At 33.3% G+C, this 15,945-nt stretch overlaps 2 protein-coding genes across 6 annotated transcripts; one reads left to right on the plus strand and one right to left on the minus strand.

Moving 5' to 3' along the window:
- Positions 1 to 1,900: 1,900 nt before the first annotated feature.
- LOC146941781 (oxysterol-binding protein-related protein 1B-like) lies at positions 1,901 to 6,365 on the minus strand. Of its 2 annotated transcripts, XM_085755614.1 has the most exons (10): positions 5,817 to 6,364; positions 5,273 to 5,635; positions 5,080 to 5,176; positions 4,413 to 4,822; positions 4,124 to 4,279; positions 3,619 to 3,786; positions 3,114 to 3,254; positions 2,662 to 2,886; positions 2,460 to 2,573; positions 1,901 to 2,339 (listed from the first exon to the last, which is right to left on the minus strand). In XM_085755614.1, the coding sequence occupies exons 1-10, from the start codon at positions 6,267 to 6,269 to the stop codon at positions 2,157 to 2,159; spliced, it is 2,310 nt and encodes a 769-aa protein (XP_085611740.1). In that variant the 5' UTR covers positions 6,270 to 6,364; the 3' UTR covers positions 1,901 to 2,156. The 2 variants fall into 2 exon arrangements, with proteins under 2 accessions (XP_085611740.1, XP_085611741.1); XM_085755615.1 differs by lacking the exon at positions 4,124 to 4,279 and having other exon boundaries at positions 5,817 to 6,365.
- A 3,129-nt stretch (positions 6,366 to 9,494) lies between these two features.
- LOC146941782 (TOM1-like protein 5) lies at positions 9,495 to 15,822 on the plus strand. Of its 4 annotated transcripts, none has more exons than XM_085755620.1 (12): positions 9,495 to 9,654; positions 10,156 to 10,246; positions 10,800 to 10,891; positions 11,243 to 11,362; positions 12,126 to 12,204; positions 12,401 to 12,499; positions 12,587 to 12,700; positions 13,339 to 13,493; positions 13,795 to 13,870; positions 13,954 to 14,039; positions 14,682 to 15,053; positions 15,154 to 15,822. In XM_085755620.1, exons 4-12 carry the CDS (start codon positions 11,262 to 11,264, stop codon positions 15,521 to 15,523), a joined length of 1,452 nt encoding a protein of 483 aa, XP_085611746.1. In that variant the 5' UTR covers positions 9,495 to 9,654; positions 10,156 to 10,246; positions 10,800 to 10,891; positions 11,243 to 11,261; the 3' UTR covers positions 15,524 to 15,822. The 4 variants fall into 4 exon arrangements, with proteins under 4 accessions (XP_085611746.1, XP_085611747.1, XP_085611744.1 ...); XM_085755621.1 differs by having other exon boundaries at positions 9,495 to 9,632; XM_085755618.1 differs by lacking the exon at positions 10,800 to 10,891.
- The last annotated feature ends 123 nt before the right edge of the window (positions 15,823 to 15,945 follow it).

Raw genomic sequence — 15,945 nt, forward strand, 5'->3', positions numbered from 1 at the left:
TTTTCAATAAAAAAAAAAAAAAGAAGAAGGAAACACATCGCTCATTCCTATTGTCTACAAACATAGCATGCTGCTTCCTTTCAACTGCTTGCTGTCGTCCTCTTCCTGTGGTGCATCCTTGCAAATTTAAAGTTGATTAAATTGATTCTCTCACAAACCAATTTTGACCCTTATTTTATTAAATTAAATCTCATACAATTCCGGCCTTTTTTTTTAATTGAATTGCATATTCATTTCAACAACAATCCATAAGATTGAAAATGTTTCTGGTTTGTTTGATTTCCACAAAAACCATAAGCTTCCAGAAAACACATCGTGCTAATAAATCTAAATCAACAATAGATCCATTTAATTTTGATGATTTCCGGCAAAGAAAGCACACTGGAAAACGCATAAGTTGGCTTCGTGTTTTGTTTCTAAAGACTTACACTTGAATTTTTTGACAGAAATGAAAGAAAAAAAATTGATTTTTAAGTTTATATGAGGGTAAAATAGGTAGTTCATGTGAAATGTAGGGGTGAAGGTATAAATGTAGGGGTATAGGGTAAAATTTCCCTCAAGTCAATACCACCGGACCACTAAGTGGGTTAGGTTAAATAAGTTTTTAATTGCCATAAATATAAAAACTTTTTGTTTTAGTTTCTTCAAAAAAAAAAAAATCTTTGACTTTTAGTCTCTATAAAAAATTTAATCACCATTTTGTCTCTATTTTCAAGTCAACTCATGTGTAGCCTTTGTATTTTTTTTAATGAAATTGTGCAAAAATATGAAGAATATTGTAAAAAAATTCCTAATTTTTTTAACATAACATGAATTAAATATGAATTTTTAATCACAAAAAATATAAAAATTCAAATATAATTCTTGTTTTGATAAAAAAAAATTCTAATTTTTTGAGAGATTCAATAATATAAACAATTCTGTAAAATTTTGTTAAAAAAATAAATTTTACATATGACTTTACTTCAAAGGAGAGACCAAAAGTGAAAATAAAAAACTTGTTGTTATAATAACTTACCAACGGTGGAATTTAATTAAGATTAGAACACAAGCTTGTGTGAATGGAAAGCCTAAATAACCATTTGTGTCAACGCAATCGATACATCATACAAAAGTGTGTTATCTTCAACAACTAAATTGGAACAACAAGTTTGAATCCTTTCTAAAATGGAAGTTATGCTTTGATTATTGGAGAAAAGTGTAGTGTGTGTCACATACTCACATGTCATTGTTTGCATTGGTCAATATGATCTGGAATAATTGTCGGCCCAAAAAAATAAAAATATGGGGAGCTTACCATCCGTGAACCAATTCTTCACCATGTTATTGAGATTTTCTCAAACCCCTTGCATTATGAAAAGCCTCCAATATTTCAATTTTACCCCACTTGGGATTAAAAAAATAAGCCAATTGGGAATTGTATGATTAGCTAACCGGTATGATTATGATAATTCTAACATCGTATACTAAATTTAAATAAATTTCAGGACTTTTGCACCTTTAGATTGACCTATTGAAGGTGTAAAATTCAATTTTTGAGACTTTTTACACATCTAGATTGAAAAATTAATCCGGTGTAAAATATTCACTTCAAAATTTTCATAACTTTTTACACTTTTGAATTGGCCGATCCAAAATAAAATATTCACTTCAAATTTTAAGACTTTTTACATTTACAGATAGGTCATTCCAAATGTATAAAAATTATGAAAATTTTATACTACTCATAATTGCCCAAGAAATTTGATGCATCCATAATTTTCAGACCATAATAAGTCTCATAACCCAAGAACCAAATTTTCACCACATTTTTCAACAACAACGCCAAAAAATAAAACAGGAAAATGTTGTGTTTTCTTTAAGAAAACCCCTTTTGTAATAATTGTAAATGGGATGGCGATTGAGGGTGGAGAATATGGATAAATAAATAAAAACCCTTCAGTATTTTTTGTTACAATGTGTCAACATATATGTTCATACAAATTCAACTGCATCAGAAACTCCACTATTAATTAGTTGAGCATCTCATAGCATTGCATTCTCTACATGCATCTATCTATGTACATCAAACCTTAATCAACCATTTTCTTTAACGCTTAAAATAAGTATTAATGATGACAAAAATGTTTATGAATATGTGATCAATAGCTGAGAATTCATGGAGTTGAGTTAGATTCTTGATCAGGATCAACAGTAAATTGACCAAAAATATCAGGACATGATTCCCAGTTTCCCTTTTCTCTAGTCTCCCAATATCCACCAACATAACGATAACTATTACTGCCTTCTTCTTTGGCAAACCACTTTGGTTTCCAACCTTTCTCTTGCATCTTTCGTGCCTGCAGATTATTGTATCATACTTTTATTAATAAATGATATATTAACCAACATTATAAATTTCAATGCATGCATGGCATAACCTAATGAATTTTCAATGTAAGAATTGTATGTATATATACCTGTCGTTGTCTTTGTTCCAACCGTAGTTTCTCAGAATTTGCCATTTCATATTCTCCATTCTCCAAACATCTTTGATCAGGCCTTAGCCTTGAATCTGTTGGTGGCAACTTCTCCTGTTTGAACTCCAAACGTCAGCACAGAAAATATTTTTTATATGGTAAGTTTAATTTAGTATAAAAAAATTCCTGAATAATTAATTACCTTTAGACCAGGTGTGATTTCATTTAGTGTAATAGCAAACTCAGTAAGGTTATATCTTGTTTTTTGCTCTGGTATTTCGTTTCGCTTCCACAACATATGTCCTTTTGACGAGGCATTGGACCCTTTTCCTTTTCCACCTCCAATTATGTAATGCAAGCTCTCATCCCACTTTCCAAATATAGTGGCCATTGTTTTTCCCTTCTTATCTTCCACTATGCCGTGAACCTACAACAAAACTTAAAATTACATATCACAAGTTACATAATATGCCGTGAACCTACAATGTCTTACTCTTACAACAAGGTTGACTGACCCTCATAAACAAGAGAGGAAAAAAAGTAACATGTGTTGCACCTCATAGCATAAAAAACATAGATGGTTTATGATTTAAAGGGAACCATCCCCCAAAATATGAAGTAATAATATTAATTAGTTATAAGAAAAATTGGTACCTGGTGAGGATTTCTATCAATGATTGATTGCTCCTTGAATTTTATTTTGCATGAATACTCACCGTTACCCTCCATCCGCATTGTACCATAATGGTCACAATACAATTTTCCTAAAATGAGGTTGTAAATGGATGTTGTTACCTGATAATGGACGATTAATTAGTTAGCTAATCAGACCATTTGACAATGGAAGGAATTTAGCTCCATAAGCTTTTACGTGATAGGAGAAAAGAAAAATGGTAAGAGTCGATCAAATAAGCACTCTCTCGATCAGACTAAGTAAAAGTTACATAATAATATTGTATTTTAATGTAAAACTTGTATTTTTGAGAGATCTTTAACATCTTCTCTAAGGAAACAAGTTAGCAACACCCTTAAAAAAATTTAAAAAATTATAAATAATTAAATAACATGTACGTGTGAAACTCACTTAGATACTCAAAAGTGAATTATCTCCATTTTTATACATTTATTTATATACTTCTCATGTCAGGAAAAATTATACCTTACTCCAATAGAAGACTTCTCCATCATCAAACTCTACAGTCAAAATACCAATAGGATCAAGTTGAATTGAGCGACCCCAAAATTTGTTTTTTAAATTGCTATCTCCCCAAAATTTCCAGCCTTGACCTTCACAATGACATGCTACAACCATAGGGTGATGACTCACCTATATTAGAATGAATAGCGTAAGTATTTCACTTTCAACCAACAATATTGTGATAAATATGGTCAATTTAAATTAAGGGACCAAATTGATGATAAATATGGTTGCGGTCCTTGTAAAATTGGAGACCTTTTAGTCTCTATTAGTACACATTTTTAGTTTTCTCCTATAATTTAAAAAAAAAAAAAAAAAACTTGGGGCTGGTTTGATTGAGACATAGAAGTGTGTCCCTCTTTAGGTATCAGGTTCAAATCCCTTATGTGCCAACAATTCATGTGTTGGATCAGTGCATAGAGATGTTTATTATGTCTTCAATTTGACCTTTGATACACAATTATACCTTCTCAGAGATAAAGCGTACTCCTTTATCTGGATAATCTGCCTCATATGTTTCACCCAATAATGGATTAAATGGTTTGCAAGTTCTACCACTAGTGTTTGCATACCCTGAAACTGCAAATGCAGCCACATATAATATCCTCATTAGACGGTCACCCTGTGCACATATGTGATTTAATTTATTTAGTACAAACAATGAAACTTCCTAATATATAATACAATTTACAAAAATTAGTGAGCTATATTTTAACTATTGCATTGTAAATGTTTTTCAAATACTGAGAACTAACCTTTTTCCCGCATTCATACGCCTGATCTAGAAGGTGGGAGTATTCCAAATCTTCAAAACATTTCTGTAATGAAGAGATTGGTTCATTGAAGTAAACTGGAAGACAAACTTTTGTAAGATCTTTTCCAATGTTGTCTTTTATTATTGACCATAAACTAATTCCAGTTTCTTTCCCAACAGGATCAGGCAACTTCTTTCGTCGATCGATATGAGGATAGTTAGATCCAATAGTTGGAGTGGATGTCTCCTCAGATTCAGACTCATGGTTGGATTTCAGATGATCAGATGATCCATGACTTCTAATAGAACTGGTGGTTAGAATTTCATATGTATCGAAGAATGCGTCATTCTCATCGTCGGAGTTATCATCATTCCTATCTTGCTCATCAGAATATTCACTTCCACTCCCATCTAAATAGTAAAATGGATGAATTAGAAGAGTTTTAGACAGTGTTACAAAATTACTTCCTCCGTTCATATTTATAAGCACTTTTTTTAAAAATAGTGATGTGTTGTAGATGGAAGATATGCTAATTAAAAGTCACATATATTCCAAAAACTCTACTACTTTTTTAACATGCAATTACAACATTATTTTTCATTTAACAAGCTAGCCAGGACACAATATTCTATAATAAAGTATGGAATATTGGTCTCTCTAAACATACCACTATCTGCTTCATGTGTTGATAGATAAGACTCCCCATCATCCTTGAATTGTCTTTGGTCTTCAACAAGCGTGTTCTCCAAGTCAACCTTTTCTGTCTAGAATAACCAAATTTAATCATTACAGTTTCACACATTATAAACTATATAGAAATATAGAATACATACTAGCTAGTTATTTTGTGTCACTATTACCTCTAAATTACGGAGTGTGTCCGTAAGTAACAATTGTTTCTGCTTTAGGGCAACAATATAAGTGTGCAACTGGAATAACTCAGCTCTCATGATGTCTTCACATTCACGAATAGCAATCTCATTTACACCTTCTTGCAGAAGTCGTTGCCTCAACTTGTCTGTGGAAATCACTACCGAAACTGAAGGAGATGTGAGCTCTGTAGTGGTTGGTAATCGAGGATACATGTTCTTCACTGCCATCATTGCCTCCATCCACATTGTTCTATCTTCTTTGCTCTCTGCCCTTAAATGGAACCTCTTCTTTGTCCCCGTGCATATACAAAACCTCCTTTCATCTGACTTGTTCTCACGTACAGAACAAACCTACCCCATCCATGCAATACAATCAATTTTATCTTTATTGAATATTTTAAGTTAAAAACTATCCAAAAAAACATTTAAGAAATGCATCTAACTTATATCAATTAAATTGATTTTATTTTATGAGAACAAAAAAAATGGAGATATGATTAATTGTTTGAGTGAGAGAGAAATAGTGAGATACCATGAGATGGATTTCACTGACGGGTTTGCGGTGGCGGGAAGGACAATGTCGGTTGCTAGCGATGCGACGGAGGGACTCATCACCAATGACTTTGGATCTTTTTTCAACGTCGCGATTAAGAATGAGCTTATTGGAACCGTGAATTTTATAATAAGAGAGAACACCGTCGTGGAGGACGAACCACCTCGGTCGCCATCCACGACCGTAGTTAACCCACTTATACAAGATACCAGATATTCCATTACCAACAATATCATTAAGCATGAGTTCACGTGAGGTGTTTTGACGTGCCAATCTAGCAGAGGCGGATCGTTGAACCACCCTGTTCGATGAGGAGGTTCGACCATGACGGTTGCAGCTAGAGAAGGAACGGAAGGGAGTGGAGGCCTTGTTGTGGTTCTTTGACGATGAACCGGGTTCATCGTCATTTTGAGCTTTGCGAAAGGATTGCATGGTGAGAATATTTGGTAATGTGATGTGATGAGAATTTGCAAAAGTAGATTTTGCTTAGAATGTTGTGTTTTGTTGTTGTGATTGGGGGAGCGTTGTTAGCGGTGAAACCATGCAATAGTGGCTCGTAGTGAAAATCGCTCTATTTCAATTTCCTTTATTATCTCTATCAATATCAATATGTAATTTTCCTTTTGTTTATGATTAAGATAAGATTACTTAAAATAAAAACGATTTAGATAAGATTGACCAATCTAGTTAATTTGGCTTTACTATAAAACAACGTATTTAGTAAAAAAGTTGATAGAAAGCGTATTTAGTAAATTGTTTATACACTTAACTTATAAATGTAATCATATTTTAAGCAATTCTTTTTACATTAAAATATCTCATGAAACAATTTTTAAAATATTATTCTAATGCATGTGTGTTAACTTGTGTTGTTTTAGGGGTAAATCATAATAAAAAAAATTGCTTTGGGGATAACACTGCGGTCGTAGACGTGGTATGGCTGGGGGAGTGGTATTAGTGAAAGAGTTGGCCCCTTAAAAAGAAAACAAAAAGAGTAAGAGAATGCAATGAATGAATTCTTCGAAGATCCTCTCTAAAAGCATCTCCAATTGAAGATTTTTACCGAAAAACAAAAATTTGAATCTCTCTCTCATCATATTTCAAATGAAAAGTTAATGCATGAACTTAATGTTAAAAATAGAGTGATTTTTTAAGAGTTGCTTATTAAACATTAAAATTAAAAATGTAATGAATATGTGAATTGTGGTATAAACATAGAGGAACAACTTAAATCATCTCTTAATAAGAGCATAATTAAAGATACTTTAATATCTAGGGTGTGTTTGTTTCAAGTTTACCAAATTTATTCTTAGGAATAACATTCCTTAAAATATAAAGATGAGAATTTTATTCTAAGGTATTTAGAAAAAATATGTTTGGTTAACTTTATAATATTCCTAGGCACCATACAAATACAGATTATAATAGGTAACTACATATGAATTTATTCTCATCTTCAACTTTATTCTCACTCTTTTATTTGGGAAATTTTTTCTATTCTCATGAACATTTTATATCTGAGAATAAAATTTAGTAAACTTGTAACAAACATACGCATATATATTTATATCATTTTATTCCCAGAAATCAACAAGTATAACTTGAAACAAACACACCCTTATACAATAAAACGAAAGCAACGGTTAGAGGAATTAGTGAGTTTGACTAAATACCAACAAAATTGATGTGATGTTTGTTCTATTTCTTTGACTAACCACTAATTTATAAATTGGTTTTTTTTTTTTTTTTTATCAAATTTAACAATTCTAGTTTTCAATTGATGAATACATTCATACTTCGCAGTTTCTGTTCCTGTAGCACTCCATCATTCCTAGTTATGAGTACTGATTTCATATTCTAGATATATTAGTGTTGTAATTGACTTCAATTTTTTTATTTTGTGAAAGCAAAAATCGTGACACGATTTTTGGAGGCGTGCCGCGATTTTCTTGGCAGAATGGATGGTTTCTGCTGAAGGAAAACTGGGGCGCAGTTTTGTACAGGCGTGACGCGATTTTTGGATAAGGTTGTCGTACCTTGGATCGTACGCTTAAATTGTGGCGTGATTTTCACAGGCGCGGCGCGATTTTGTATGTTAATGTGTACTATTTAAGTGTTTCAGATCAGATCTTTAAAGAGAGCTTGAAGAGAGAAAAAACTTGGATTACATAGGAGGTAACTTTAGGGTTGAGTGCATTTGTAGTGAGGTTTTTTTGGTTGGGAAACATCGTAAACACCTTCGGTAGTGAGATTTCACCATTGAAAGAATCGAAAAAATTCCTTTTGTGTTTTCTCTTAGGATTCATTGAGAGTGTGGGTGACATGAAAAAGGGTAGAAATTAGGTCTTGTTCTTTTGTAAGCTTATAAGCTAATTTCTTGTAACTCATTTGTATCACTTTCTTCTTAGTGGATTAGACGGCTGCTCTCTCTCCCATAGTAGGTCATATTGGACCGAACTGGGTTGTCATCTTGGTGTGTATGATTTCTTTCTTGCTTTCTTTATCTTTGTTGCTTTGATTATGCTTTGGTGTTGCTCCATACTTAGATTTAGGCATGTTTGTTGTTGTTGTTGTTGTTGCTTGGAGACACTTTATTCATTGATTACCACTTCCTTTGCTCCACACATCTTTGTTATTCATTGGTGTGATTTTGTCCGAATTCACAACAATTGGCGCCCACCGTGGGGCTAAGGCGTAAATTAGTAAAGTTGATATCATGGGTTCAAAGTGGGACATCGAGAAGTTCACCGGAAGTAATGATTTTCGGATTGTGGAAGGTTAACATTTAACAATATTAATATATAATTTTTTATATATATAATTGCTGCAATATTATGAAACTCTGTATTTATTATCCTCGTGAGTTTAACTCAATTGATAAAAACAATGTATAATATATGCAAAGTCCGGGTTCAAAAATCATCGCCGAAAAAACAGTTATTTTTTTTTTACCAGTTATAAAGAAGGAAGTAGCAAAAGAAAATAAGGGACAAGTTAATTGTTTTAGCAATTCAAGGGTAATAATGTAATTCACTATTAGACAAATTTTGAGACAAAAGACGGCCTCATGGCGGTGCCATGTCTTCTCTCTCTTCATACAAGAAAGTAGAAACCGTAGCGGGCCAATTCCTTATATTCTTTTTTTTACCATTTTCAATTGATTCATTTTTAATACAATCTTTGTTTTATTTTTTAAAATTCAATATTTGATTTAAGGACCAATCAATTCTAGAGATCAATTATATCCTCTATTAACTAACCCAACATAAAAATTGTTTTCATAATTCAAAGTTAAACTTTAAGTTGAAAACTTCTCAACCTCATACCTACATCACTACAGTTTTTATTTATCATTTGTTTTTATACAAAGAGAAAAAAAAAAACCATCTAAAACCCACTTAACAAAAATGAATGCAAAGTTTAGGGTTTAAAGTTTAAACTCAATGAGAGTGTCCATATTATTAATATCGACGATAACAATTAAATTTTAGCGACTTATTTTATTTATTTGACAACTAATAACAGTAATGCACACGCTCCTTAAAAAAAAAACAGTAATACACACGCAAACCATTCTTCTCCTCGTATGTTTTGTTCTCAACAACGCAAGGAAACAATTAGTCCAATATAGACAACAACCTCAAATTACACACACTTGTCCACTTCACAATTTCATCATCATCATCGAATACTCAAAAAGGTTAAAGCAAAGCAAAGAGAACAAGATATCTCACATTTCATCTTTCATTCATTCATCAAATGCTCAACCTCTTCCCTCTCTTTCCTTCTTCACTGGTGATCCTTTCCTTCTTCACAGGTGTCCCTCACTCTCATCAAGATCAAATTCACACAAAATTTATTTTTAGTTTTCCTTTTTTTTTTTATAAAGTTTTTATTTTTATTGAAATTTAATTATGTATTTTGTAGTTATTTATGTGGGTTTTTTTGATGGGTCTTAATTTAGATCTGAGTGTAACTTAAATTATGGTTTAGCTTAGGATGTTACAGTCTCATGTTAAAGCAATTCAATTTTTTATTAGCTTAATCATGATTATGATATAGTACCCATTATCTTAATCTTTGCTTAAGATGAAAGAAAGTACTGATCAATGTGCAATCATTTTCTTCACAATTCATCCATCATCTCAGCATGCTCTGTGTTTTTTTTTATTTTGTATTTTTTTTAAAGTGCTCATTTTGCTTCTTGACATACATATTGTAATTTTTGCTTATTTTCTTCAATACAAAATATTTGCAATGATACTGAAATTTTAACATATACTAAATTTCTTTGCCTTTGATTTTTTTTCGATTGCAGGGTAGTTTGTGACATACTGTTCTTCAAACTTCGGTTGCTGTTGGAATATGATCTCATTTTTCACTAGGAACTGAGGTGAATTTACTGAAAGGTATATTTTGAAGTTACGAAATTACGAATTATATTAATACTATGAAGCATTGCATAATTGATCACTTTACAATAATAGTCAACAGTCTTGCGAGATATAAAATCCACGTTTTTGCTCCATATTTTCCATAAAGAGAAACTTTTAGCTAAGCACACACCATTCTGGGATTGGGCATGTCCCTTGTCTGAGACCCATATGACACATGTTTAGCAATTCAGACAAGTGTCCTATAAACACTTTTCTTTTTCTCTTTGCTTCGGCACACATTAACGCTCTTTGAACACATCTACGAGAGTTAAAGATGCGTCAAAGCTGATCATTGAGGAGGTTAAAGACATTAAATTTGATCATATCATTTCCAGATTTTCGGTAATAGATGGATGAATGATGGTGAAAGATTATCCATTTATTGTTTTAGATTTTTTTAATGAAACAAATTGCTCAATTTAGATGTACATATATCCTTTGATCTCAATTTATATATCTATAATTAATGTTTGTATTCTATTTAATTCATATTGGTGTTGGTGTCCTATGTTTTTGACATTAGCAGTGTCGTCGTATCCGTGTCTGCCTCCTGTCAGTGTTGGTATCTGCGTCCTGTCAGTGTCGGAGTCCATGCTTCATAGGCTGTTAGCAGTTAATGTAAGACTATTGGTGATTTTCCATACTATGAAGAGATAGTCTATATTCTATCATGATATACATCAAAGGGAGAAAAAGTTTGTTCTCAGTCTGGTTTTTAATTTTCTTTATTTGAAATTATACACCCTTTTTTTTATGCATTTGCAATTATATGTTCATAACCTTTATGTTTTGGTAGACTTTTTTATAAAATCTCTCGGAATTCAAAAATCTTTGTTTGTTTCTCTTTAGGAAAAATTGATAAACCTCTACCTTCTGCTGTAGCTGACATTAATTCTTTGTTCCTTTTAATCCATGTTTGCTTCCTCTTGTGATATTTGTTTTAACTTTTATGCATTATTTAATTTTTAGATCGTTATCTTGAAAAAAGATGGCAGCTGAGTTAGTCAATGCTGCAACAAGTGAGAAATTGGCCGAAACTGATTGGGCAAAAAATATTGAAATATGCGAGTTGGTTGCACGTGATAAAAGGTACGGCAAAACTTTCATCTCTTTAATTTGTTCTGTTCCATTCTGATCGGTCAATGTTTGTTGATTTCAATTGTATCACATAAAATAAAACTGAAGTCATTTAATTATCTTCATACATAACTCTTGTGTTATGGTTTTTCATTATAGGAAATAAAACCAGCAATCTTTTAGATTTATTTTCATACTTACTGCATGTTTCTTTTGTCTATCTGCATAGCAATCAAATCTTTGATTGGTATACTTGTGACTTGTGCTATGCCCAAGTGGCCAGTTTATTGTTGGGAAGATAATCCCTATGAATGATCATTTTCATCCATCTTTCCAGAAATTGATTGCTGGTTTGCCAGGAAGAAATTCTTTTTCATTTTAGCTGTACGTTTTATGTCTTACTGTTTATTTTATTCTCAGAAAGAAGACTTATATTAGAGTATTACGTTAGTTGGTAAACGACTGATATCAGGCAGGTGCCTGGCATACTGTGTGGTTGGCTTTGCTTATTTTGTGTTCAAATAACGTGCAATAAAAATGTTGCAGAGATATATTTTGAAAAGGAAAAAAAAAAGATTATATCTTAAAAAATAATCAAATCCAGGCGAGCTTATCTTCTCATGTCAACTTATGTTCTTCACAGTTGTTGTTCAGCACCATCCCTGGACCCTGGCTGTTCTTTTTTCATTCTATTAGTAATATAGATGAACTCATAAGCATATTAGGTAATCCTAGTGGTTACTGTTTTTAACCATCATATCTTTTGAACATGAAGGCAAGCTAGAGATGTTGTTAAAGCTATCAAGAAGAGACTCGGTAGCAAACACCCTGACGCCCAACTTTATGCTGTCACGGTGAGTATAATGAATTTGTTAAGACTTTTTTTATTCAAAAAAATCCGTGTGAATCGATCGAATTTGTATTACTTTTACTGGAAAACGTATGTAAAGACACAGATAGGCACCCCATGGTTTTGCTGTAATTGATATAGAGAAACTTGGCTATTAGACTTATTTCTACTGAGTTGTTGTTGATCTGTTGATCCTCTAGTTGCTGGAGATGTTGATGAACAATACTGGAGAGCATATTCATGAGCAGGTGATTGATATCGGAATTATTCCTATTCTTGTGAAAATTGTGAAGAAAAAGGTGAGCTTTCTCCACTGAGACTTGTTGTTTTGCTAGGCTAGTTTTTCCTTTATCTGATTTCTTACTTTGTTGTTTTCTTCATTGCAGTCTGATTTGCCTGTGAGGGAGAGGATATTTCTTCTACTAGATGCCACACAATCATCCCTTGGTGGTGCTTCTGGAAAATTTCCTCAATATTATAACGCATATTATGATTTGGTGGTAGGTACAACTATGTGACACAAACTCGTAGGATGTTATTATAATTTGGTCTGCGTTCATTTGATTAGTAGGTGGTGACTAGGCTATTGTTGTTCCAGAGTAAGAAAGAATGATGCTAATCTTACTATATGATTTTAAAAATAGAAGAGGAGGCTAATATAGGGAAAAAAATATTCAATTGGTCTGCATCTGAGTCTTAAATTGCATACCAGGAGAGTGTTCTGGGTTCATATTTGACCAGGATACATAGCGCTGACTTTTAGGGATAAGGTCATTTAGTACTGATATATCATTATTTAAAGTGCACCTGTGATGATTAAATGGGAAAATTGTGCAAAGTGGCATGTATTATTATTTTTGAGCTCAAGATCATTGATGGTCTGCAAATATGCTTGGTATTATGCTATTTGCAGCTCCCCCGTGTTGCTCTTTTTAACATATATGTTACCAAAAAAAAGAAGAAAAAAAGAGGTTACTCGAGAACACACAAATAAAGTCATTATATGCCATTATTTTCCAGGGATTGAATGCTAGACCTCTGCTTAAAACTCTTGCGACGTCCCTTAGCTCACCAACCGAGCTTGAATGAAGTCATTATACACCATTACTTACGACATTTGGTTTTATACTTTTTACAGAATGCTGGAGTGCAGTTTCCTCAAAGTGCTCAAGCGGTCCAATCAAATAACGCTAGTTCACAACCTAGTAGGGCCGGTAGTGTACCAAACAGGGAGCAGGCCTCACCTAGACAAGAAGTGGTTGTACCACAAGCAGAGACAGTCCCTGAATCCAGGTGACTTATGTTTTTGAGTTTTAGTGTACTTGTGATTGACATCATCTTTAGAAAACCTTTTCTATCCTACTGTATTTAAAATGGCTTATTACGGTAAGAAAAACTATTTGCTTTAGGGGATGGAAATTATGATAAGAAGATTTAGCCATATACAATAGTTTTGGTCAAATGAAATAAATGATCAGTTTCAAAATCTGTCTTTGGGTGGATTTGTGTTTCTTTAGTTTTTTTGGATGAATTTATTCTAAAAAGTCTGTTTCTTCATTTTCATTTGCTTGTATATTGCAATCCTCTTTTGCAGCATCATTCAAAAGGCTGGTAATGCATTGGAAGTTTTAAAAGAAGTCCTTGATGCTGTTGATGCTCAACATCCTCAGGTGACTCTTGAGAGTTTTAGTTATAGAATCTGCTAACAATTAGATTCTATCTTTTGCTGAAAAACTTTCCATTTCTTTTCTAGGGAGCAAGCGATGAGTTTACCCTTGACCTTGTAGAACAGTGTTCATTTCAGAAGCAAAGGGTAATGCATCTTGTGATGGCTTCTCGGTAAGGCTAATTTAGTTTTTCTCTTCTGCTTTTGAACCTTATAATTTCCTACTATTTCCTTTGTAGACCTGAGACGTTCAAATTATGGATAGTGCCTTTGCTCCAAGTCTTTTGGTAGATATACTAATCCTATGTATGAAGAGTATATCCAATCATTTGAGGAACCCTCCCTTAAAAATCTAGCGATCAACTATCAAGGAAGAAGAACCAAGTCACTTAAATACCCCACCGAACATCCCGTACTACTCAATGTGGGATTTGAGCACCCCATAATACCCAGGACTTCTCAGTTAACCCATCCATATGTAGCCCTTTCCAAGTAACTAACAACCGGGCTCTGATACCAATTGATAAGTATCCAGGCATTTGGAAAACCTTCCACCCAGCAAGCATCTCATTCTAATCGATGTGGGACTTGGGCAAATCACTATACATATAAGCAAACAAAAAGAAAAAGAAAAGCCCTATGTGGGCTTGGTTTAATAATAAATAATCAGTATAGTTTTAGTGTTGATCTCAACAAAAGCATAAGCTTTGGCTTCAAAAAAAACAAAAGCATAAGCTTTGTGTTTGTTTTCATGTTACTTATTGTTATCACATGGTTAATTTTACTTAACTGGTTTTTGCATTGTTCATTTGTAGAGATGAGAGGATAGTTTCTCGAGCAATTGAATTGAACGAACAGCTTCAAAAAGTTCTTGCAAGACATGATGACCTTGTTTCTGGAAGAGCTACAAAACCTGCTAATGAACATGTTCCAAAAGTTAAACCAAGACGCGATGACGTTGTATCTAGCAGAGCCACAACAACTGCTAATGAACAGTTTCCGAAAGTTCTACCAAGACGAGATGACATTGTAACTAGCAGAACCACAACAGCTGCTAATGAACAGTTTCCAAAAGTTCCTCCAAGACGCAATGATGTTGTATCTGGCAGAGCTACAACAACTGTTATTACTCGCTTTGACCACGATGAATCAGAGGAGGAAGAGGAGCCTGAACAGTTAGTACGAAGGTTTGCCTAACTTGTTCTTTCAACTCAATTAACTCCTTAATGAATGATATAACACTGTATATGAATATTAATCCATCTCAGTATAACTAATGCCTTGCAGATTACGCAAAGGAAAGGCTTGTGCAAGACCTGAAGACGAAGATCTTGAAACTGACATCTCTCGCATGCGTTTGAATGGGGAGAGACTCAATCGTCCTTTAATAAGGCCACTGTCCTCAGAGCCATCTCGAGAGGCTCACAGTCCTGTTCCTCCACCGGCTGTGATCCCACCTCCACGTCCAAAACAGAATGGGGAGCTTCCTCCTGTGGCAATTCCACCGCCACCTGCAAAACACATGGAGAGGGAGAGGTTTTTTCAGGAAAACAAGGATGCTTCTAATCTGTCTGGTCACAGGAGAGGCCTCTCTTTACATAGTCGCAATGGCAGCAGCTCTCACAGTCGCAGTGGAAGCTTTGATTTTAGCGACTGATATCTTTAACAACAAAACCTCTTTTGATTTTTATCTTAATTTGGAGTTGGTATTTTAATGTTGTGAGAAGTTTGTGGTTTCTGATCTAGTCTTGTTGCCTGTTATTTGGAGAGGGTGAAAAGAAGGAAGAACGTGTCTTCAGTTCAAGAAATACATGTAATTATAAAGTTTTCTAGATCATATGATGTGGCCTGATGTTTTAAAGTTTCAGGTACTATTGTGATAAATGATATATGTATTCTCCCTAATGTAATAGTTTTGGTAAATAAAGTGAATTCATGATACATTCAAACTGTCAACTTGGTACCAGTATTTTCAAATATATATTTTTACGAATATATTTTAAATTTATGTAGATAACAATATACTTATGAGCAGCTAAATGAAATTATAAAAACAGGATATGCAAAAAACAGGAACTG

This window comes from Medicago sativa, chromosome 3, assembly GCF_051527215.1.
Source record: "Medicago sativa cultivar Bolivia chromosome 3, Bolivia_mono, whole genome shotgun sequence".
Lineage (NCBI taxonomy): Eukaryota > Viridiplantae > Streptophyta > Magnoliopsida > Fabales > Fabaceae > Medicago > Medicago sativa.

Coding starts and splice junctions, on each gene's coding strand:
- LOC146941781 (XM_085755614.1), bottom strand. CDS start 6,269: ATGCAATCCTTTCGCAAAGCTCAAAATGACGATGAACCCGGTTCATCG. Junction 4,823..5,079: donor AACACATGAAGCAGATAGTG/GTATGTTTAGAG, acceptor TTTACTATTTAG/ATGGGAGTGGAAGTGAATAT. Junction 4,280..4,412: donor CGTATGAATGCGGGAAAAAG/GTTAGTTCTCAG, acceptor ATATGTGCACAG/GGTGACCGTCTAATGAGGAT.
- LOC146941782 (XM_085755620.1), top strand. CDS start 11,262: ATGGCAGCTGAGTTAGTCAATGCTGCAACAAGTGAGAAATTGGCCGAA. Junction 13,494..13,794: donor GAGACAGTCCCTGAATCCAG/GTGACTTATGTT, acceptor CCTCTTTTGCAG/CATCATTCAAAAGGCTGGTA. Junction 15,054..15,153: donor CCTGAACAGTTAGTACGAAG/GTTTGCCTAACT, acceptor AATGCCTTGCAG/ATTACGCAAAGGAAAGGCTT.